This window comes from Poecilia latipinna, unplaced genomic scaffold (assembly GCF_001443285.1).
Source record: "Poecilia latipinna isolate Pla-1442-1.1 unplaced genomic scaffold, P_latipinna-1.0 Scaffold2341, whole genome shotgun sequence".
NCBI classification, from domain to species: Eukaryota; Metazoa; Chordata; class Actinopteri; order Cyprinodontiformes; family Poeciliidae; genus Poecilia; species Poecilia latipinna.
The window spans coordinates 62,688-88,324 of record NW_015114957.1 but is presented as its reverse complement, the minus strand read 5'-3'; the positions used below and the strand labels follow the sequence as shown (position 1 = coordinate 88,324).

The 25,637-nt window shown below is 40.0% G+C and overlaps 1 protein-coding gene across 1 annotated transcript in view; it reads right to left on the bottom strand.

The window, feature by feature from the left end:
* LOC106937419 (SH3 and multiple ankyrin repeat domains protein 1-like) overlaps positions 1-25,300 on the bottom strand; it is a 30,432-nt gene extending 5,132 nt beyond the window's left edge. The window contains exons 1-9 of the mRNA XM_015018928.1: positions 25,104-25,300; positions 23,568-23,652; positions 9,148-9,571; positions 5,374-5,577; positions 2,672-2,743; positions 2,487-2,595; positions 2,235-2,386; positions 1,584-1,751; positions 283-324 (exon numbers count right to left, since the gene is read on the bottom strand). Coding sequence (XP_014874414.1) covers positions 283-324; positions 1,584-1,751; positions 2,235-2,386; positions 2,487-2,595; positions 2,672-2,743; positions 5,374-5,577; positions 9,148-9,571; positions 23,568-23,652; positions 25,104-25,251 — 1,404 coding nt within the window. The 5' untranslated portion in view covers positions 25,252-25,300. The remainder of the gene's footprint in view (positions 1-282; positions 325-1,583; positions 1,752-2,234; positions 2,387-2,486; positions 2,596-2,671; positions 2,744-5,373; positions 5,578-9,147; positions 9,572-23,567; positions 23,653-25,103) is intronic.
* Positions 25,301-25,637: the final 337 nt, after the last annotated feature.

Here is a 25,637-nt window from a genome sequence, read left to right as displayed (position 1 = left end):
GAGACGTTCTGTAAATGCACGCCACACTTTCTAGAAAACATTTCCTCCTACTTCACAGATACTGAGTCGTTTCTTTGTGTTGGTCTGGCACATAAAGTCTGTGGCTGTAACGAAACAAATGTGACAAAATTAAAGGTTTGTGAACAATTTAGCAGAAATATTTCTGTCAGCAGGAGCCGCGCCGGGCTGAAGCAGAACGGAAACACTTCTGCTCATGTGGATGATCAGAACGTCAATCACTTCCTGACTGGAGGGACGGTGAGACGGAGGAATGAAAGGTACCTTATGGATTTCTTCCATTCCAAACTCCTCTTCATCCCTGTGCTATGGAGAGAGGAGGAAGAGGAGAGAATGTGGGAGACGCACAGATCAGATGGCGGTGCATCGCTTCACTTAACGGAAAATGTTTTCAGGAGACCTATTATGCTAAATTCACTTTTTGCTCGTTTTTGTTTTTCCATTTTGGTTTCTAAGGCTTCTAAAAAAAAACTAAACTCTCAGCCATTTTCTGGCAGTAAGTTCATGTTTTGTGGTGGAAAATGAGGCACTTCAAAAACCTTTGGAATATTGAATCACATTCCACAGGAACAATGCCATTACCTAGCAACCCCAGCCACGCCCAGCCCGTTACCTAGCAACCCCAGCCACGCCCATCCCGTTACCTAGCAACACAAGCCACGCCCAGCCCGTTACCTAGCAACCCAAGCCACGCCCAGCCCGTTACCTAGCAACACAAGCCACACCCAGCCCGTTACCTAGCAACCCCAGCCACGCCCATCCCGTTACCTAGCAACACAAGCCACGCCCATCCCGTTACCTAGCAACCTGGAATTCCAGCAAATTTGGCCGGCTGGTTTTACTTGTAAGTTAGTTTTGTCTTATTTCAAGTGTTCTAGACCAAAAATACTTGGTAAGAGATTTTGGTGTTTTTGCTGTGAAGATTTAAAATCCATTTCAGCTGGACTGCCTTGTTGTTGAAATGTGCAAATAAACTTGATTGAATATAAGAAAAAGACAAACCCTGAAAGGAAATCTATAGTGTAAAATTCACATTTTGCTTGTTTCTGTTCTTCTAATTTCATGTTTTCTGGTGTTTGGAAAATGAGCCGATTCAAAATCCTCCAGAATGCAACGTCACAAATCAGCAGGCACTGCCTGTTACCTAGCAACCAAAGCCAAGCTCCAGCTGTATTTGCTGCATAATGGCTGCTGGAAAAAACAAGAGTTTGTGGTTGACTTGCCATCCAGAAACCACTTGCTGCATTCTTGTTAGTTGTGCAGGAGGCTCCATTTCTGCTTTTCAAAGATGCACGGTTGTACAACGATGTATCTGTTTGCAGCCATTTTGACATGCGTGTGTAAATGTTGTGTTGGGGGTGGGGCCAGCAGCAGATTATTGGATTTAAAGTGACAGGAGGCCCTAAAACAACTAAAATCTCATCATCTAAGAAAGATTTTGTGCAAAACATGCTTTGTGTAGGCCTATCTTACACTGTTAGATCTACCCTAAAGCATAATAGGTCACCTTTAAGACAAACACATAAGACACAGAGGCAGAAAGCTGATTGGCTGGACGGAGCTACCTGATGGCTCTCGTCCCAGCCGTTCTCGTCCCTGGTGCCCAGCTTCGCCCGGTAATACAGCAGCGTCTCGCAGCAGGACGTTTCGCCCCCTGTCAGCACAGTGTGGTACAGCGGGGTCAGGCCACAGCGGTCCTTGTAGTCCGGAGACGCTCCGAGTGACAAAAGTGCCTGTTGAGGACAGGACAGAGGGACGAAGACGACGATGAGACGCTTCTCTAGAGAGAAAACTCTTTCTCACATGAGCCAAATCTGCTGAGTCAAAAGAACTCACAGGACAAGAAATTAAAAAATAAAATAAAATAAGGCAAATAAAGTAGTCCAGTTATTCATCCTTAAAGAGACAGTATCTTGTAAAATTTACTTTTTTGAGCTTTCTGTTGTGTTGTAAACTTATTCCTTCATCAAAAGCAAACCTGCAGTGTTGCTTTGATACATTCATGTTTGAGAAATCCTATAATCTCCATGGCAACCACTCATCGGTGCAAAACGCCTGGGTGGACCTAGCTCCACCTTCAAGGCGCAGCTCCGCCCCCACTCTGTTCCTTCAGACAAGCCAGCAGCAATTAGCAAACTCCTGAGCTCATAGGAGCTGGGGTTGTTCTGTGTATGTGTGTGTGTGTGTGTGTGTGTGTGTGTGTGTGATGTTCTAACCAGCAGTCCGGCGTGGTTGTGAGCTCTCACAGCTTTGTGCAGCGCCGTCATGCCATCGCGGCTCCTGAAGTCCATGTGGGACCCGCCCAGAACCAGCAGCCGGACGCCGTCCACCGGCAGGCCAGACTGCACTGCCACTGACAGCGGTGTCTCTGGAAGAAAAATAAAACATATTTCACATTTCGTAACAACTCTGAATACAGATCATGCCACACCTTTCAGATTTTTATCAGTAAATCACCAGAATCTCACCTCCGCTGTCAGGGTCATGAAAATTTGGATCCAGACCTTTTTCCAGAACTTTTGCCATTTTTTCCATCACTCCAGTCTGGACGTATTCCAGAAACTTCTTCTGGCTGGCCTGCATGCAGAGCCATGTTACAGACCGCTGGGCAGCTGCTGTCAGACACGATTAAGAACTGAAGAAGAAGAAATACCTTGGTGCTGAGCTTAGCCAGAGCCTTCTCATCCAGGTTGGTCTGTTTGTAAACTCTGGTTTTATACCGAAACTGAGGGCAAGAAAACATCAGATGTGTGTGAAAAATGTGAGTCATGTCTAAAAAAAATCTACTTTTCAAACTGTGAGCCTGGTTCATGAAGACAAAATGGCCGCTATTCCTGTGTGCTGCAGCGCATCTCTGCTTCCCACTCAAAGCTGCCAGAACAGGACTGTGATTCATTTCTTCAGTCACATTTAGACTCATTTTTGGGAAGAAAAATAACTTAATCACATGAGTTTCTTAGTCTGTCATGATGACAAATTTTACTGGACGATAATCTGTCTCAGAAATTATTGTGATAAAAGATAATATTGTCATTTTGAGACCATTTTAATACTATAAAGTACTATGTGTACATATATTTTAGAAAATATACAGAAAAGCTGCTTTGTTTTTGATGATTTGACGATAAACTTGTTTCTATCGTCACATTGTTTCATTCCACACTTTGTGTGCTTGTCATTGAGACAAATTAAAATATTTATCTAATCTGTACTACTTTTTTATTTTTTTCAGTGTTGTGTATTTTTTTCCTTTCATTTTGACTTTCAAAAGATAAAAAAACGACAGAAAAAATGAAAAACCGTGAACTTGAACTAATAATGATGACATAATAATGCAAGTAAACTCACTTAAAGACCAAAGAACTTTAATGTCTAAACAATATTTAACACTAGAACCAGAAATGCATTTTTAATATCCAAAATAAACAATTAAAATGGATTAGGAAGTCTCTGTCATCAAAATTGCCTTTCAGTTTTGACAAGGAAAACAGGCAAAAGGGGCAGGAAGTGCAAGCTATTTAGTTCGTGCTTGATGTCAAATGTTTGCAGCATTTCTTAAAATGGCGGATCTTCAACAAAATTAAAAGGGAGCATCTCTTTAACAAATGTCCAAATGAAAATGAATGAGCTCATTTTAATGTCATCATCTAAATAATTGATTTATTGGTGATTGTGGCAAGCTAATGAGTTTGTAATTAAATGTTTTAACATTTCTATTCAGTAAATTCCCATATTTGTATCTAATTGGAACAACTATCTAGAACTTGCAGAACATTTTTAAATGGAACCGGTACCTGGAAATTATTTTTATTTAGGTAAATATCTCAGTAATAATAGGTGTAACCGTCTGCACAGCAGGATCAGACTCACTCATATTTAATTCTAAAATCATTTAAACAACTACGCATGTTGGATAAATAAGAAACCTCCAAACAAAACTTTTATTTTAATAATATCTAATGCCGAATGCATCTCAAAAACTCAAATTGTGTGTAAAGGGTTCACCCAGACAAAGCAGAATATTACTGAGTAACAAGGTTTGAATCTATGAGCTTATTTGGATCCTGGTTAGTGGATCTGGCTCAAACCAGAACATCCACCAGATGGCGCTGTGGGCTTTACAAATGCAACTTTATGACTTCTCTGCTGACCAATCACCCAAAAACTAATAAATGTAATACTCTGCATTTTAAATACGTAAATTGGATAATATGAGACAAAATACACAAAAACATAAAAATTAACAGATTTATCTCTTGGTTTTTCTGAAATTCTGAGCCTGAAGGTAAACTTGGGCCTGTTTTCTTGATGCTTCAAAGATTATTTCTGCATTTTTAAGATAATTTTTAAGGCATAATAACTGCTGCTTATATTAAACTAATAAACCAGAAAGGATCTGTTTACATTTACAGAATACAACCAGCTCCAGGTCTGTATCAAAGAATTTCTGGTTTATTATATTAAAGCGTGCTTTTTGTCAATTAAAAAAATAATTTTCATTCATCTAAACTTTCACTCACTGCCTCAGCTGAGGTCAGAGGTCACGATTTAACAATAAGAAAGGGAAACATTTGAGAAAAGGAACATCATGCAAGGAGCTGGACAACCATCCACAACTAAGTAATTAATAATCACATATAATAATAATAATAATAATAATAATAATATTAATAATGTAATGAGGTAATAATGTAATTATGTACATTTCTTTTTTTTTTCTTTAACCTAGTAGGTTATGCATTCCTTGGATTGGAGTGCACCGCTTCTGATCAATGTTAAAATTTTGTCCTAACTGTTAAATTTAGTTTTTAAATATATTTTAAAACTTGAATCTTTGTGTGAACCTACATGCATCTATGTCCTGTAAAAGTTACTGAACATTGATTCACCTTTAATAGTGAAATTCAAAGCATTTACCATCTTCAGAGCAGAGTTGGATAGCAACTAGTTACATTTACTCAAGTTAAATTTATTTCAGTAACTTTTGGAAAAAATACTTTTATGAGTATTTTTCTTGTACCCACTGTGAGTAATTAAAAAGTCATCAGACACATACCTGCAGTTTTTCCTAAATTTTATGTTGAAAGAAATATAAAACCTACAAAATATTTAAAGAAATTAGAAAAAAAAAATCCTGACTTTATTTTGTAATTGTTATTCATATACTATTTTTATTTTGGTTCTTAAAAATACCAAAATTTCCAAATAACTTTATGTTTTGGTCCGTGTGTGGTGTAATTTTTAAATACTAAATGATTGATAATTTGATCAGTTCCTCAGTACGTGAGTAGATTTTTACCAAATACTTTTTTTGGTCGTTTAAGAGTTTTGATTCTGAGTAACCTCAGTCTTTACCTCGAGGTAGGGAACCCCTTTCTCAAAGGTGCGTGCATAGTCCCGTAGGGGGCGCTCCTCCTCCAGGAACTTGGCATCTCGTCCTTCTCCAGCCGGCTGGAAGAGTCCGTAGTTGTAGACGTCCCACAGGGACTCACCAAGCGAACAGATGATCTGCTGCTTGGCGCTCCACACGGTGCAGTCCTGGTCAAACTGGAGGCATCGCTGACGCACACACACACACACGCACACACACACACGCACGCACACACACACACACACGCACATGCACACAGTGGAGGGGTTCAGTTTTATAGACATGGTGCAATGTGACATCACGTGTGCAAAAAGCTGGTTGCTGATGACAGGCGTTGGTTTTAACTATTAAATTGTCAACATAAGGCACTAAATCTTAAATGTACACAACATAAAAAAGGAAAAGGGACTCAGTCCTTTGCTATTGTCATCACTACGACAACCAGATATGGTCAGGAAAAAGTTTTAATTTAAAAAAGAGAGGGAGAGAAAGAGAAAGAGAGAGAAAGAGAAAGAGAGAAGTAGGTCAGTAATGCTAGCTTGACTTTGACAACCTTAACATGTAGATATGCTGCAGAATTCAGTGTTTTGGTTCAGTTTGAAACAAAACCGACCCACAAACCAACTCTGCCAGATCATCAGTAGAACAGGTGTTTAAATCAGCTGATTTGCTGTGTTCAGAAGAATCCAGCCTAAAAACGTATTACTGTAATGGACTGACCTACTTTCAGCGGTGGTTATCAACCTTTTATTCATTAAATGGAACTTAATCAAATTTTATTATCTTTAATATATTTTATTTTGGTATGTTATTTTGCTTCAATATATCTTGTTAATTTATTGTTACATTTTAATGTATTCATTTATTTAACCAGGTGTTGCCAAACAATCATTTCATTTAATTTCACTTTACTTTATTTAGCATATTATCTGATTATATTTCAGTCAAACAGTTTTTCACACTAAATATTAATATTTAAACATAAATGTGTCCATAGTTGTTATGTTGTTGTTAACTACTGATGTGTAAATGTGTGAATCATCATGACAGCTTGTGATGAATGAAAGAAAATATTATCTCTGCAGAATTTAATGTGATTTAAATAATTAACTACCATACCATATTTCTATAAAACTGCTGTTATCCTTTTGTTTGGTGCAGTGAAGTTTTTTATTTTCACACTACATTTATTACAGTGTTAGAATACAGAGGAGCAGATATGAATGTTTATCATTTGTTCTGTATAGAAAGTGTCAAATTAACACCAACTCCTACAAGGAAAACAAACTGCTGTAGAAAATATCTCATTGTTATTTTCTGGCCTCAGATGTTTTCTGTGTTCTGCCTGAACTTATTGAATTCCAGTTTTCTTTTCTTGAAAAAATGTCAGTAAACATTTGACTTTTCAAACTCAGAAAGTTTCAAGATTTCTGTAGAAAATTTCTCAGAATCTCAACATTTGATTTTTTTTTTTTTTTTTTTTTTTGCATTTCCAAGTTTTCCAGAAAATTTATCAGATCTCTCGCTCTTTTTTTTCTTTTTTTAAATTAAAATTGACCCTAACATGCCGTCTGGTGGACAGACCCTTGCAGCTGTTCTGTTTCATCAGTTCTGATGGTAAAACTGCACAGCTCAGCATCGCTCTCATAGTATGACCAAATTTATTGGCATGGCAACCATTTCATTAGTGGAGGCAGGCAGCCGTTGCTGTAGTGATGCCTCCCAAGTCCCTTGGAGGTATGCGGTGACGTGCCTGAGCCTGTGTGCTTGTGTTTGAAAGAGATGCAATGTGTTTGTGGGAACAGTGTGTGTATGAAAGAGGTAAAGTGCGTTTGTGGGGACCGGGTGTGTATGAACAAGGTAAAGTGTGTTTACGGGGACCGGGTGTGTATGAATGAGGTATCGTGTGTTTGTGGTGACCGGGTGTGTATGAATGAAGTATCGTGTATTTGTGGGGACGATGTGTGTTTACTTCTGATGGTCCATACTGACGACGCAGCCTGGATGTCACAGTGACACCTTCTGCAGCACTGTAATCTAATTGGAGTGCATCTTTTCCTTCCTGCCTTTTCTTCAGGAATATATGTAGACTGAAGAACAACAGAAACCCTTGGCATGTTTCTCATTCCTCGGGTCTCCCCAAACTCATTAAAACCCTATTAGATAATTAGCAATTACTGTTATATTGAGGGCAGATTAGCTGACATGTAGAACGCTGCGCATGTTGAGGGAGTTGGAAGCAGAGTGGGTGGAGCTTCATCACCTTGCTGCAGCTTGTGTGTGGGCTTGCCAGTTCTCACCTGCTGCCAGCTGCAGGAAGTGTGAAGTGATGCTAACTCCAGATGTGGGAGCTAATTGGCTGTGAGTGACCCACGCAGGTTCCAACATTGCCATGTTGAATGATGGAGTCACTTCTTCCCTGCTGCTGATGTTCGCTCTGCTTTCCATTTGCTTTTTTGGGAATGTGAGGAGATTTCACACAATAAACTGATGTTTACACACCTGGTGTAAAAAAATAATTTTTTTCTTTTTGTTAAAGAAAAGAAAGTATCAGAATATTTCTCTATGTTTTCTGAAAATTATTAGAATTATTTGGGTAATCCTAACCAACCGATGGACGGATAAGAAGGACGGATGTATGTACCCCATCAAATGATGGCTGTTTGTTTATGGATTACCAATTTTAAAATCCTTTAAAAATCTGATAAACATAAAGAACAAATACTTGCTGGTGCCAATATTTATGCAGCTCTGCTAAATGTGGGATTTTTTGTCAAACTAAACATTAACATGTTTTTATCCTCCTGTACTAAATGATCTGAATTTTTGCAGGTTTGTTTTTGTCTTTTAAATGACTGGATGTTAATGTGTGATGAATATTACTGTGCAGCAGCTGTATTAATATTTGTTAAAGTGTCAAGTTAAACTGAATCTTTCTCTGAGGCAGTAATACCAGAGAGACTCGGCTTGAACTACTTCCTCTTTTGGAAAGACCTCCAGTCAGCGGCCTGCTTGTGACGGGACCAAACTTTAAACACGTCTTTAACTCAGATTTTGGTTTTAAAGATACACCGATCCAATATTAATTTCTGTATCAGTCCCAATATATAAAAAAATTCTACATATCAATAACAATGTGCCTGATCCATAAGGGCAGATCAATTCAGTCTATTTCTATGCTTTATGCTCTGATCGATATCATGCTTTATTATTTTTTTGACATTAGATTTAGAATGACTAATTGTTGCAGTTTGTTTACATGTTTGACCAAAGTAGTCAAGGTAGTCAACCTGTTGATCTCATCAATTTCCTGTTTTACCCACAGTTTTCACTCCACAGTGAAATGAGGTACAGTGGTGAAACCTTAAACTGCTGCAACAGATTGTGCAATTTCCCCTTAACCAAAGTCAGGGGGAAATTGACCCAGCAGGTTGTTGCTAGGTAACCAAAGTCAGGGGGAAACTGACCCAGCAGGTTGTTGCTAAGTAACCAAAGAATGAATGAGTTAGTTGATTCCACCAATCTTGATAATTATGTATTGAATATTCTATCAGTTGTATTATCTAATGATATTATGTCTTTATTGGAGTAGATATTATTGACGTATTGCCCATTGTCTATGTTTAAAAAAGAAATGTCTTATATCAGTTCAGCTCTTTCTTGGTATCGGATAGGATGATATATCAGTATCAGAAGTGAAAAAGTGGATTGGTGGATCCCTCGTTGTTTTGGACCCGTTTTGGTTCTGATGCACTTACTGTCTGTTTGATGTCAGGGATCCCGATACGGAACACCATCATGGTCAGGAAGGCATCTTCATGAGGCGCCATGGCGGTCATGCTGCGCTCCATTAGCGCTCGACGTTTTGCCGCCATCAGGTGTTGCTGCTGCAGCTTGTTGACAGCGTGGTGATGCGTTTGTGCCTGATTGGACATGTGGGCAACGCCCCGGTTGTCCAGGTTACCGGGTCTCAGCGGTCGGTCCATTCTCTGTCTGCCAACCACAATGGCCGCTGGTTTCACTGCCTCGCCGCCCTTCCCTTCCCAGGCCTGGCGTCCGCCAATCATTTCCTTCCCCCCAAGTCCTTCTAGTCCTCCGTTCTCCCTGCTCCACTGGCCTTCGTCACTTCCTCGCCTTTGCTCTTCTTCTTCCTCCTCATCCTCCCCATCTTTGTCGTCCTGACTAGAATAAAAATGCTCATTATTTCCCAGCATCCTTTGCTGTGCAGGTGGTCACTGCAGAGAGGGCTGAGTGATCTAGCTGTCATGGGGACAAAACATGGCTGTCCCATGAGAGCGGCTCCGTCCGTGGGAACATGCTGTGGAAAACAGGCAGAAAATGGAGTCAACTTCGACTCCTCATTCACAAACAACATCAAGTCAACAAAATTAGCAACGGTGTAAATCAAACGTGGAAAAGACAAGAGCAATAGTAGCAAAACTAGCCAGTGGCAATGTTAATAAGTCCACATGTGAAGTAGCACAGAGCTGGTCCACATTTCCCATTTAGCCAGTAGGAATGCACCGGGGAGCAGCAGGCTGATGGAAGACAGGCTAAATATAAACTCTGTGAATTTGCATCACAGGTTCTTTGCAGAAGAGAGTGAGGTGGATGTGCAATCTGGGATCACACGAGGTCAAGATCATTCCTGCTTGGTGGTAATGGAGAAGCCAAATGGAAAATAAACATATGATGATATTCATTATATTCTATGGAACGGTTTCAGCCGAGGTCATTCTGTCCCTGGAAGGAAACAAAATCCTGACTTCCATTTTTCCTTTGGCCAGAAGTCTAATGACCCCCTACCGGCAACCTGGTGACCCCTACCGACAACCCCCTAAAAATACACATAATTATTTTCCTCCATTCATTTAAAGGGGCAGTATTATTTGTTTTCCAGGAACATAATTCTACTTTATAGCAAAATTGAGTAACTATGGTACTTCTGTCTCTTTAAAAGCTACTGGTTTTTCTGAAGCTCCGCCTCCAGGAAATCATCCCAACATGGCTACTCTATCAACCCTATAACAATGATTTTACCAGCGTTGCTCTGAGCAGCAGCTCCTATTATGAGTTCAGGCATTTGCTAATTGCTGCTGGCTAGTCTGAAGGAGCTGAGCGGGGGAGGAGCTCCACCTTGAAGGCGGGGCTGAATGGTTGCCATGGAGATTAAACGCTTTCTCAAACATGAATGACATAATCAAGGCAAAACTCCAGGTTTGTTTTTGATGAGGGAAAAACATAACACCACCAAGGAAAGATTAAGAAAAAAGTCAATTTTATAGAATACTGCCCCTTTAAAAATAAACCGTGGTAAATAATTACAACGTACATTACTGTTCATTATTTAATAGTACATGTATTTTCTTTCATGATGTATTTATTTAATTTTTTCTGTTTTGGCCGTTGACACCCCTCATCACTACGAATCTGAAAATAATTTAGAGACCCTCCACTTAGTCTCTTGGGACCCCTGCAGGGGCTCAAACCCCCACTTTGGGAACCCTTGGTCTAAGTGAAGGTTTCTTCGCTCCGCTTCCTGCTTGTTTCAACCCACATCGGAAAATCTACATAAAAGTTTCTAAAGGGGAAAAAAAAAAGAGTCAAACTCTGGGAAGCTTCACAATAACGATCAAGATGTCTCTAACTGAAGTAAAAACATTATGTAAGGTAAAATAAAGTATTTTTGCTCCCACTCAGTATAAATAACACCGTTTACACAGCCTTACAAAACTTGAGCATTTGTCACATTACAACTTCAAACCTCAGTGTATTTTATAATGATTTAATATTCTGGACAAAGTATAGTTGTGTGAACGGAAAGTTTTCAATGTTCTTTAATAAAAAAATTTAAAAAGTGTGTTATGAACTGGATTAAGCCACCTTTACTCTCATACCGCTAAATGCAATCCATTGAAGTGACTTTGAACACACCTAACATCCCAATTATGAAATGTGATGGTGGCAGCAGCATACTATGGGAATGCTTTTCTTCCCATTGCGCCCCCTGCTGTTAAACTAGAATAGTGCGAAATTCCCTGCAGCTAATTGAGACCAAGATGGGTAGAAATTATTGCATTTCATCTGCCCTTTCAACGCCAACTATGAATTCTGTTTTTATGAAAGTTTACAGTTTTCAAAACAAATTGTAAACTGAAGGTATGGATCCGTTTGTTTTATTTACTCAACTCATGTCATTGAGAATTGATCTTGCTGTGAACAAAATGGCTTCAGTATTCCAAGTCCAGCCCAGCCACTGCGGTTTCGGCCATGTTTTCTAATCATTTGTCCATGTAAGATTTATCCCATCCACAAATTCCAATTTGGTAGCATAATTTAAGTTTATCGCTTAGTAATAAATAGTTGTAATATCCTGACAACATGCTAGCTAACGTTAAAACACCAAGTTAACGATGGGTAACCATGGCAACCGGTGACACCTTAAAGGCACTCTGGCTCTTTGAGCTCCCATTGGCCGTTTTGATTAACACATAATCCCTCTATGTGAGCCTGAAGTGAGAAACTGCTGTGTTTTGGTTTTCGGCCGTTTCCATAGCAACCTGTCTGAATACAGCTGGACATGCTAGCGGTGCCTGCAGCTAGCATTCCTCAGTTTAGAACCCTACAGCCTGATGCTGTGGTGAATATCTCAGGACGTAATGGAGGTCTCTGCTGCCTGGATGTTACCCTGTTAGCATGTCAGGACAGTCAGATTGTCCTACAGCAGGGGTGTCCAAAGTCAGTCCTGGAGGCCCGGCATCCTGCATGTTTTAGTCTCTCCCTGGTTTAGCACACCTGCATCAAATGACGGCTCGTTAGAGGCCTAAGCAGAACATTGACTTGCTGAAGAGGTTGTTACTGCCACTAGGGAGAGAACTAAAACATGTACCGGGCCTCGAGGACCGACTTTGGACACGCCTGTCCTACAGCAACAGTCTTCAGTCAGAGGCTTAAAGTCATTGCCAGACTGACTGCTGCTGGAGATCCTTCCAGTCCACAGCATCACCATCCACAAAGACTCTGAAGATACTTGGATGATATAAATTATGACATTTAAACAATGTTTGATAAAGCTGCAGCTTCTATGCACCACAAATCTGGAACAAACCAGAAAACTGAAAAACAGCCGAAACACTGAGTTCCTTTAAATCCAGACTGAAACCAGCTGGTAGAGCTGCACATCACTGGAACACTGACTGACATGTTGAAGATGTTGATGATTTTGATGGTGGGACTGGACAGAATGTGATGTTTAATGTTGGTTTCTCAGTTGGTGACTAGTTGATGCTTTTCTGACTTGTGTTTATATGATGTAAAAACCTTTGAGCTGCCTTGTTGCTGAAATATACTCTACAAATAAACGTGATCGGTTGATCAGAAGATATGGTGCACTCATTATTTTTCAGTTTATTCTGTGTAAATCTGTTTTTGCCTAAATTGCTGTTTTTGGAAGTATTTTATTCCATTCCAGCTGATGAAGTCCTGAATGTGACCTGAACTCTCCACAGTCAGGAGACAATCTTCTGTCCTTAGGACATCCAGGGGAAATATCCGTCCTGACATAACAGACGGTTGTGGATCAAGGACTCGGATGTCTTCCTGTTAACTCAGTCCAGATGGAAAATGTTGGGGAGAAACTGATTACAAGCTGCAACAGGCAGGATGTGAAGCAGCTTTAGGTTCGCTGCACATCCCATTTCACATCCTGGCGCCTGCTTGTGTCGTGTCCTGGTTTCTCTTCAGTCCGGCTGCAGGTCTGGACCGGCGCCAACGGCTGGCTGGCTGGTGAAGAGAGACGCCGGGGATCTCCCAGTATGTGACTGGCAGGCTGACGCTCTGAATCCAGGAGTATCAGAAAGCGCAGATGGACAGATGGACAGATGGACGGATGGACGGATGGATCCCGCAGAGACACAACTGGAATCAGGACAGCAATCTAAGTCATTGAGACGCTGATCGCCGCTGCTGGCAATGAGCGGCGGTGGAGGAAGTCCTGCTGAAGATGATTCTGTGACTTTGCTTCATTAACCTTCGTTAGGTTTTTGGCTCGGCCAACAACGCTGAGCTGAGAGGAAATGACAGCCAGCAGCTCAACGCTGTAAACCCCAGACTGAAATATTTAAAAGTTAGACCTTGATTCATTATTTAAAAACTTTTCCCACCTTTAATTTGATAATTGTCCTGTTAAATTCAACAGAAACAACAAATCTGATGGAAGATGAAATGGAAAAAAAAGTAAACTTGGTGGCAACTGTAAGCACACACTGAAGATAAAACATTTATGAGGCATTTTGATTTTGATTTGCAAATAAGATTATTAAAAGAGATAGCATTAATAATTTGAGAGGATCAGAGATTGTTTTAAAACCCAAAGTCAGAATAAACAAAACAAACAAAATGATGCATTTCCATTCGTCAAATAAATCTGAGGAATTATCTCTTAAAGGAAACCAAAGAGAGATGATAAATTTTTACTTTTAAGAAAATAATATAATATTCTATTAAGGTATAATGAAGTAGTTCCAGTACAGCACTGCATTCATATTCATTAAACACAACATTGATGCATCTATGGATGGTTGGTTGATGCTCAGCTGCTCATTGAAAAATAAATTTTTATGTCAACATGTTCATTTAAAACTGTAAGTTAATAAAATAAAACTAATTCAGCATCAGCTGGGCTGAAATGATTCACCATAATGACTCAATTATGAAATATTAACTAATTTAGTAATTGAATAATTGTCAACTGGAGCATACAAACTCTTTAAAAGAAGCCATTTGCTGAAATCGCTTCTTTTAAAGACGCTGTAGCTCTGGACCAGCGCCAACGGCCCGGTCCAGAGATACTGTATGCTTGGTAGGTGATTGGGTCTAAGCAAACTCCTCAAACAGGAATTTAAAAAATATGTATTTTACCCTTGCTCTTCGTCAGTTGCCACAGTTCTAGCTAATCCTCAGTAACAATAAGACTCATCATTTAGCAACTTCACAGAAGAAGCCAACACTGTCCAACTGGGTGCAGCTACATCACAGGTTATCTGGTTCCTCCTGCTGACTCGGGATATTGGTTATTACAGAATCTGGTAAAGATGAAAAAAGAATTTGGCCAAAATTGTGCAAAAAAAAATGAACATTTCACATTTAACATATAAAATATATATTCTTTCTCTGTTAATCTGTTTTACCCAGAAAAACATGATCAAACGATCAAACATTCACTGCTGTTGTGTTTCAGTTCTTCGCTGCACCGTCCCAGTTTAATGAGGTTCTGTTTGGGTTCTGTAAGGTATTACGGGTTCGTTCACTGTAAAAATCTTAGAAATGCATTTTAGTTGTTGGTGAAACAAACAACGCTCCGCAGCAAAACGTAACGGCCTCCAAAAACAAACCGTCATTGTTTGGTTTCACTCGGCCAAACTGGAGGATTATTTAAGGTCATCTCCACTGGAATAGACTCCAGACTTGGACTAGGACACTGTTTGGGTTTTTTTTGCCTTTTATCAGTGAAAAAGGAGAAGTCTCGGGAAACACAGTTTTCACAGCCCTATAAATTATTCATATTTATTTATGTTTTGATGGTTTTATTTTATCACAGCAAAATGAGAACTGAACAAATAAAGATTTTCAGAACAAATTTCCAAAAATCAACATCAAAATTGTATCAGTAAATTTGTATCAGTGAGTGGTGGGCTCACTTCTGCTAATCTGCTAACAGCAGAGCTAATATCAGCTCACCGCATTAGCGCTTTTGCTAACTTTAAAAATATTTAGCACACTTGGCTTCCCATAGTGAACTTTTTACAGATAAACTACAGATCGCTTGTTTTGTAAACTTTCAGGTGAATGAAGTTTGACATCTGTGTTGAAGTTTTTATTATTGAATGTTACAAATTCTTCAAGTCATTAAGATGTTTACATTCATGCTCTTATTTTGAAGGGGGTGAAGACAGCAGTTCTGTTTCCTCTTGCAGTTTCTCTGGTTTGAAATAATAATTTAAAACAAGAAACACACAAGAACAAAATGAAACAAGACAAACAACGGAAATAATATAATATATAATGTTGAAATTGGGTTGTATTCTTAATGATTAGGGTCATGCTAAGATTTTTTTTATTACAAGAATAAAGTCTTAATATTAGAATAATATAGATGTTATATTACCAGCAAAAATGTTTTAATGATATATATGCAGCAAAAAAGGAATCAAATTTCTGGCAAAAGCTTCAGTAATGAAAAGCTGACTAAGAACGGCTTGTTAACACTCAGGTTTTTAATGCCATCATTCACGCTCACCGTGAGGGAATACAGGCGGCTGATTTATGAACAAAGGCTCATTAAATATTGAACAGAGTCGAGCATTCGCAAGTCAGGCCAGAGAGCGGCAGAGAGCAGCCAGGAGAAAACTAATTGGGATGTAAAAGTGATGGGAGGATTCACAGGAGAGAAACATGAGTTTAGTTTGCATAAAGCAGAGTAGTCAGATTCAAGCAGAAAGGGGATTACAGCAGCGGAAAGGAAGGTGAGAGTGAAGGCCAAATGAAAGTGTAACATCAGAAAAGGAAGGAATAAGTTGTGTGGAAACTATAACTGGGGTAATTAACCTCCTGAAATACTTCCCTCAGAAATCATAGAAGCAGGACTTCATTTGTCCTAATTTAGCTGCTTTTCTCTGCAGCAACAGCATCTCCATCCCGGCTGTTGGTCCCTGATCATCATCAGTTTCTCAGCCAAAAGTAAACTTCTTCACCTTTCTATGTGCCTGAATTATCCCCACTGCACCGGACGCTGCTGCTCATTATGGCGCCTCATAAACGCTGAGCGGGCCACATGAAGCAGGCTGAGGTCAGATTCAGTCCCATCCAACCAAAACACAGGGGCAGCTAAAGTCCTGCAAACTTAAAATGTTTGCAGGACAGAATCACCGAAATTCAGATGTGAGACGGGAAACAAGCGTAAACAAACATGGCCGACTCGAAGAAGGAATGGAGATAATTTGTGAATAATATTTAGGAGAGGAAACAAATGTTGGACATCCTGATCTAATTCAGTTACTGTTGGTTGAATTAGATCAACAACTTGCAGAAATTTCTTCAAAAGTTTGAAGGAATTTCTAAGTTTTTGTAGAAACTCCTTTTCTACAAAAATGAGACTACTTTGCTTCATGAAAATATTGTCTAATTAGTATATTATTGAATAGATAAAAAAACAGAAATGTCTCAGGACAGTTCAGTTTTAATAAAGAACAAAATGTGGCCCTTAAGTAATCTTATCTCGACATTTTGGCTCTAATGGCAAAAAGTTTGGGCATCACTGGTTTATGAAAAGATGAACAATGACTCCACTTCCTGTTTCTGCACGTCGCCGTTCTTTATCTTCCTCACATAGAGGTCAAACTGAGGTAAAGTAATTTAATGTAAAGTAATGCAGGCTGTCTGCTTTCCTTTCATTGAAAGATCTGCTGAAACATTTCGCTGCCTGTCTGCGCCTTCAGCCCGGCACAATGCGCCATGAAGACCTCTAACTTATCACTTCTCTCCGTCAGTCTCTCCCTCACTCTCCTCTAATGTAGGACAGCGCTTGTGTATAGATATATTTTCAGTGTATCGGTCCCCGGAAAGTAGAATTGGAGATCATCCAAGGAACAGATTGTCCCACTTTTACATCCTGCAAAAGTAGAGCGGCCAAGATCTGTCCTCCATCTCGCTGCGTTTGACTGGGTCTGCAGCCGACGGCTGCGTTTGGAGCGCCTGCAGCGCGAACTCCGACCCGGGGCGGACCGAGGTGCCGCCATATGAACGATGCTACGCTAACCATCGGCCTGGGGGGGGCGCTCTGACGCAGTGTTACACGCAATCGGCCTTTCGCTTCAGTCTGAGGTTGAGATGTGACAAAATGTGACTTTAAAATTTAAAGGTTATGAATTTTGTAGTGTAACGACTAAATCCTGAAAGTTTTCATCGTTCAAAATTCTGTTTGTGAATTTTCTCATGTTTTAACGTTGAAATCTCAATGATTCACATTCCTATGAGCCAGTATTACGCCTACGCTACGAATTTTATTTAGATTACAAGAATATAGTGAAATTTAACAAACAAAAAGTTGCACCACAATAAATTTGTAATAGAATGAGAATAAAGTCGGAAAACACCAGAATAAAGTTGTGATATGGGAATAAAGTTATATCACAAAAATAAAGTTGTAAAAACTCAAGAAAAACCTCAGAGAATAAAGTGAAAACAACAAGAATAAAGTGGTAGTATTACCAGAAAACTGCTATTTATATCACGAAAATAAAATCATTATGAGAATTATCTCATATCTCATAATCTGAGAATCGTGAGACAATAAATATTACAAAAATAAAGTCAAAATGTAATAAACGTTTTTCTTAGCCTGGCCCTATTGATCTGTTGCATGTTTCTGATCGGGAACCAAACCAATACTTGGTCAAATCAGGAGAAATGTTTGAGTTTTATTCAGCTTACTGGTGAATTCATGAAGGAACCACTTCTCTGTCCAAACCGACTCAGTTTCCTCTGAACGTCTCATCAAACACAGACATGCTAACCATGCTAATCACAGGCTAAATGGGTAAATAAAATAATTTCCACCCATTAATATCCGCTGCTTTCATCTCAGTTCCCGTTGATTCATCTACGAAGCCCAGGTCATTATGCTGCCACCTCCGGAAAGTGACTGCTCATGCAGCTTTCAGGCTTATTCATGTTTGTCAGAAGCGTTGAGATGAAATCATCGTGAGCAGCTGCTTCAGAGTTTCCCTGAGCTTGGTTTGCATCTGATCAAAGTGGGCTATGGCTCCTCTTTACTCTGGATTTAACTGGGTCAGGCTGGATGTGCACTGAGGGCCTCGCATAGGCTAAACTGGGCTGGAAGGGCCCAGAGACCTGAGAGCAACACAGATTTATGATCCAACGTCCCCCGCTCCAGTTAACGCCGCGCTGCATGTAAACATGGATCCTGCAGCTCCAGAGCAGAAAACACCCAATCAGCGCGCATCACACTCACTTTTATCATTTACTTTGGATCTATAGAAGGAAAATGAAGCAGCCTTGCATCATATTTACCAGTTTCCTACGAATGTATCCAAATACAGATTCAGAGGGAGAAAATGCATCAATGCACTGCAAAACACTAAATCTGACCAAGTATTTACTGTCTAGTGTTCAGTTACTAACAGGCGACTTCAGCAGAGTACAGGAGCTTCTTTCAAGTGAATAATATTAAATAGTTCCAGTTCCACTAGTTTGTTTCACTTATAAAACATTTTCCCTGGTTATAAGTGAAATAATCAGTAAATAATCTGCCAGTGGAATTAGGACTATTTAGTCAATATTAAATTATTTATTTACTTTAAACTATACACAGATTTGCAGCTATATAATTGCTGAAAAAAAATGATTCTACAAGTTGGTGAACTGCATGACGCACTTTTCAGATTTATTGTTTTCAAAGAAAATGTGAAAATCATGCATCCATGTTCTTTTGCTTCATAATGATGCTAAAACACATAATGTCCCACTAAAACATTGCTATGTGGTTGTAATGTGACAAATATTACAAAGTTCAAAAGACAATATGGCAGAAAAACCTTTCACAATAAGAGTTTTGTATAAGTCGATATAGATAATTATTGATTAGGTTTTTTTGTTTTAAATATCTGAAATATTGCTAAACTGGTGACATCATGTTTCCTGTTTTTGTCATGAAATGTGTGGTTGGTGGTGGTGAGGAGATGACGCAGAGAACCCAGGTTATGGTGAAGATGAATTTAATGATGAAGATAACTCATAGAGTCCAAGTCAGGCAGCACGGCAGGAACAACTAGCACGCAGCTAACAACCGGTAGCAACTGACAGCATCAAACAAGAGCGTCGAAAACCAGGACTTAAACAGTTCTACTGGAAAACAGACTAAACAGGAACCAGCACAAACCAGGACTTGCCAGTTCCACTGGAGAGTGCTGACTACATTAGACATAGACAACGACGATACACACGACGAGGATCCGACACAGACAAAGACAACAGGTGGGGTTAAATACACAGGGAAGGTAATCAGGGAACGGGATACAGCTGGGAGCAATCAACAGGGAAGACACAGAGACAGCCTCACAGGTCTACACAGAAACTCAAAAATAAACACACAGAAACACGGAACATGACAGTTTTACCCAGTTTCCATTTCACAACGTTGTTTTTTATTTTTTAGCAGTTTTGAGACAAAGTGGGGAAACCGGAAACTGCTGCTGCCCACTCAACAGGTTGTTGCTAGGCAACCGAAGGGCAACTTGAAACTGCCTGTTACCCAGCAGGCTGTTGCTAGGCAACCAAAGAACGAGTGAGTTAGTTGATTCCACCACCCTTAGCTAGCCTGAGAGGCTTAGCAGCTAAAGCCTTTCCTCTGTCTAAAACTCCCAGAATGCCGTGCGGTTCTGGATTGGAGTTCAGTGAATATTCTATAAAATGTATTATCTATTGATATTGATCACAAGTCAATCATGAGATAAACTGCTACGATTTACTGTCTAGGCCTATTCAAAGTCTATGAATATTAAATTATATTTTTCCAAGTTTTTATCAGTTTTACTTTTACTGAACACAAAATGATGTGACAGGAAGTGTATTAAAGTTTCCTTTAAACAGAGTTCAAAGGTCACAGTCACCTTTATAACAACAAATGAAGAACATGGAGGTTCAGATCCTGATTCTATCCCACAAAACGTCGAACCGAATGTACTAACAAAGCAGCTGACAGACCAGCCAGACACACACACACACACACACACACACACACACCTCCAGCGTGTCCACCAGTGACAGCTTCACTTACCTTCCCCGTCCAGAGACTTAACGGTAACGTGGAGGGACAGACGCCAACAAGTGGCTAATGGAAGCTGTTAGACACGGCAGCAGCGCGTCAGCAGGACTCGTTACAGATCATCCACCCTCCATGTCAACGAGTTTCATCCAAAAACATTCAACTTTCACTTTAAAACGGTCCAACAGAAAAAAGCTTCACACCTTCCCACATGTACTAATATAAAGGATGCGGAGTCAGGAGAAGCCGCTCCAACATCATAACAAAACCGTTACAATAAAAAAATATTTACTCTGCAGATTGTTTAATCAGATCAAGTAATACTTTTTCCTTTCTGAACATTTTCTGCAGTGTTTTCCATAAATTACAGCCTGATATGATATATTTTGTGCGTGACATTCAGTTTTGCGGCTGCACTCCGCCTCCCAGCTCCTCTGGGTCTGATTTAGGAACATTTCTGTGGTTCTTGCATGTTTTCTAGCTGCAGCAATCTGACTGGAGCCGGACTCCTGCAGCGGAGAGCCGTCAGGGAAACATCTTCTCAGCTGGATGCCATGATGTCTTCAAACCCGGGAGAATTGGTGGAGGACACGGCGGCCTCACATCTGCTGCTGGTTATCGACTGCTGGTCTTCCTGCTGCGATGCAGAAACAGGCAGCCAGACGACAGACTGCAGGGGAAACACCAAGGCTGCTGTGGTGGAAATCACAAACCACAGATTCCTGTGGAGCGATGTGCTCTTCTACGTCTGATCGGGAAGATTTCACACCTCATAATGCTCTCTTTAGTCATTGGCTAAAGAGCAGGAGCCATTTCTGCTGCTAGCGTTAGGCTAACATGTTAGCTTTGGTTGTATTTATCTAGAATGTCCTGCACTGTAGTCCACTTCCTGCTTTTGGAGATCTCCAGTATTAAATATTGAAGCTTCATGGCTGGCTAAGGAATAGTATTAGGAAGTACCCAGTTGCTTTTTTGGTGAATTATTAGTTTGTAAAATGGTCTTTTAATTTGTTTCATTTTTGTAATGTTGTAAATTTACCAAAATAAAGTTGATATATGTAGATAGACCAGAGTTCAGATTAGAATTCAATTAGCATTCACACCTCCCTAAACAATCTGGAATTTCAAGGCAAGCGGACCGGAGTGGGGTTAGGTTAAAGTGGACTGGAATTGGGTAAAAGCGGACCGGAGTCGGGTTATAGCAGACCGGAGTTGGGCTAAAGCGGACCAGAGTCAGGTTAAAGTGGACCGTAGTCGGGTTAAAGCGGACTGGAGTTGGGTTAAAGCGGACCGTAGTCGGGTTAAAGCAGACTGGAGTCGGGTTAAAGTGGACTGGAGTCAGGTTATAGCAGCCTGGAGTCGGGCTAAAGCGGACCGGAGTTGGGCTAAAGCGGACCGGAGTCGGGTTAAACCGGAGCGGAGTCGGGTTAAAGCGGCCTGGAGTTGAGTTAAAACGGACTGGAGTCGGGTTAAAGCGGCCTGGAGTTGGGTTAAAACGGACTGAACTGAACGTTGGCAAACGTCTCATTGAACCTCCCGTCTTCTCGTGGTTCTGTTTGCTCCGTTGTGATCAATTGTTCTGTGTTGTGAGGAAGTCATTAATCTCTCTCTGCTCACTCGGCTCCAAATTGCCCACTTTGTTTGCTGCTTTTCCCAAATTAATTCCCCATGGTCCAATTCTCCAGCAGAGGCTGCGCTATTAAAGTATTGCTCGTTTTACTTTGGCTCCTGAGAAGTTCAGTCAATTATGCGTCACAGGATGAAACGGTGCAGAACCAGGTCGGTTCTGCCGGGCCCGGGGCCAGCCGGGTCGGTGTGAACATGCGGTTCGTCTCTGCAGACGTGTGAGAGGTTTCCACCTTCTCCAGCAGCTGACATGCTGCAAGCTGCAAGCAGGCAGGAGATGTTGATGAGTTCCCGTTTGGGTCGTCTCACCTCCCAGCTCCAACACCTTTTCCTCTCAGCTATACTCTTTTTTTGTTTCTACCAGAATGAAATTCTGTTCAGATTGAAAACCTGTTTTTGGAACAGGTAACCTGTGTCAGAAGTAAGTTTCTTTGAATTCACTTGAAAATGGAATAAATATTGATTTTAGACAGTCGGTCACTATTGACTTCTATTTTTTCCTTTTACATATAATAGTGGCGGTGCTCGAGTTAAACTTCTAATCAAGTTAATTGCAGGAGCTGTAATTAATCACATTTTAATCAAAAATTGACAAAGTAAGCCATATTTTAAATTCCAAAACCTCTTTTTTGTTGCTAAATTATTGAATAAATAGACATATTAGCTCAACAACAAAAATATCTATAGTTTTATTTAATTTTGGGCCGAGAGAAGCAGCTTTTAGTCCATCACTCTTAGCGGATGTAGCTGTGTGACAGATTTACTGCCCAAACATATGATTTTTTTTAACTTAATATCACATTGTGATTTTGGAATTAGTGGAGAGTTTTCTACTTCACATTTTAACTCTGGCGCCCCCAAGAGGGGGGCGTGGGAATGGGCCATGGCCACCCCTGAAAAACTTTGTCTACGCCCCTGGAGCCCCAGTGAATCCAGTTCAAGTCAAACAAAGGCACACAGAGTCACCTTCTTCCATCAAGACATGAATGAAAAACCCCGTGAATAAATAAGAACAAGTGAGTCTATGTATAAAATTCTACTTCATAATTTTTTTAATGTTTATGTATAATTTTTATTTATTTTGTTGACTTTGCCACCTGGTCTGGCCACCTCTATGAACCACAGCTTCAGCTAATGTTTTTATTATTACAGATTTTATGTAAAATTATAGAAACTTTTGTGCTTTTTCACTGAAAACAAGCGACAGAGGAGAGCCTTAGTGAGCGTGTAACGTGTTTCCACATTCCTTCCTTTTGCCGCTGTCGGGTCATAACCTACTGAGTGTTGAATGAAAACTCAGTTATGATTCATAACGAAGATGATGCAAACTCCTGACGCGTCACCAGGGATTTAATTACGGCTGTAAAGTCAAATCCAGAAGAATAAAGTCTCATTTGTGTGGGATTTATCCAGCGACTCCGCCCAGTGGGTCCAGTAGAACCGACTGGTGTTTAGTGGGGAGGTTCTGGAGTGAAACCCGGTAATAATGCAGAGTTTTCTGTGTGATCACCCCCACCATGCCCCACTTTGCTCTTCCTCCACACCTCCATTAAACATGTGAAGCCGACCCCATGGGACGACATGAGCAGCTCCTGTACTCTCATCTCTGCTTCCACAATAACTTTCTCCTGTTTTCATCCTGAATGTTTTGCATTCACTGTGAACTCCAGCTGATTAAAGGTCATAAATGAGCAGAAAAAAAGTAAATACCTTTTGGTCGGGTGGCGGCGCTCCTTCCCGATCCTCAACCTTCGTCTTGATGAAACACAAAAAGAAGGAAAAACCGGAGCGGGATCTGAGAGACGAGAAGGAAAAAGTGGTTTAGATCACATTTTCTCATCTTCTAGGGAGCATCCTGAGCTGTGCAGCGTTTCCTTCACACACACTCTTTCAACTCCTCTCTGCTCCACCGAAGCTGCTCGCTCTCTCTCTCTGTTGCACACCTCCTCTCTCTCTCTCCCTCTTTCCAGCAGGATTCATCCCTCTCTTCTCTCCTCTGTTTCTCTCCTGGATTTCAACATCCCTCCCTCATCATTTGAGTCCCTCCATCAATCAGTTAAATTCATCCTGTCAAATGTTTCCTGCTCATTTATACACTTCCTGTTCAGATTCAATGACTCTCTGGTCTTTAAGACGCTTTGAGGTATTAAAATAAAAATAAGTTTGTTTTTATTGTTGCATTTTGTAGATTACAGGTTTATTTTGCTAACCTGAGTCAGGCAGTGCTGGGTAATGGGTCAGCATAAAACCAGGTTATTAACCAAAAACTGGGTAAGAATTGGTCATTTCTAACCAACAGTGAGTTGGAAAGAATAACCTGTGACCTGGTTTACAAAATGAGAAATATTTAGGCCAAGCTGAACGATCCATGCACTTATTTTCTACTTCTGCCTCCAGTGTTTTGCCAATGGAGCGATTATGAGTCCATATTCACAGGTTCATCTAAAAACATGTAAATATTGGATAAACGTTTCACCAGAAGATGGAGGCACAACTTAGACATACTTAGAGCATCTTTTTTCTCAAGTAAAAGTAAAAGTAATTTTTAAAAAGGCGATTCAAGAACTAATTAATGGATCAAAGCCTTAAATATTTAATATTTTAAAATTCAAACTAATCAAAGTATAAAGTTATGTGGAAATGTTGGTATTTTAAAGGTCAAAATGAAAATAATTTACATAAATAATTAAAAAAATAAAATATTGCAAAATAAATTATTTTTAAAATAAAACTATTAAACTTTAACAAAAATTGCAGGTGTGTCTCTGGTGAGTTTTTGGTTAAAGTTCCTCACAATGGATGGAGATTCCAGAAATTTTACTCAAGAGTAAAGATACTTCAAAATAAAATTACTAAACCGCATACATAATTTCTCACACTACGGTAAATATCGCTTCTCCGTTTGGACTCCTGTGCAGATCTTTGGTCAAAGTGTGAATGCTAAACATAGTTAGCACTAGCTGGTTAACTCGGCAGGGAAAAGGCCAACGGTGGTTTAACCGGTGAACAAACAAGTCACTAACATTACCACCCATTAACCGCATTGATTAAAGAATTTATTTCTCCACAGCAGAAACTCAGAACTGCGATTAAAGAAAAAATAAACAGCTGCTCTGATCTCCTGTAGAGCTGAATAAGGTATGAAGAAGATCCAGGCATCATACAAGAAAGTTTTACTAAACTAAGTTCTCTAAAATCGGAAATTATGAATATTTTAACTGATGGAGGGAAGTCAGACGTTCTTACAGCTGGAGACAGTGACGCAGCCTGGAGGCGAATGGCCGCTGGGTTTCCGTTTCCGGTGTTTCTTTCCGGTGTTTGACATCGTGAATCTGTTTACCGAGAACTTGAAAAATTCCGACTTTCCAGTCAGATAAATCCACAGGAAAACCATCCAGTCGGACTTTCCACTGGGAAACTGGAAACAACTCCACCTACCACCAGTTATTGGAAGGCTGACTTCCTGTTTCAAAATGGCCGCCCCTCCCATCACCAACAGCAGTACGACGTGGTGGAAACATGTTTATTTCATAAAACACACATGCAGGAGTGAGACTAAAATCAATGTTACATGTAGCGCCTCCAACTCTATATTAAGCTAATTAAAAGTGGAGTTTGCTTATGGAAAATTAAGCTTCAAATTATGTATAAAAGATGCTACAAACAATATTTATTCCATGTTGGAATCTGTCATGACACATATTTTAGTGATTTCTATTGTGCGTGTTTTTAATGAACATTATTAGAGTAACTGGAAAAAGCCTGGCTAAAGGGGATCCT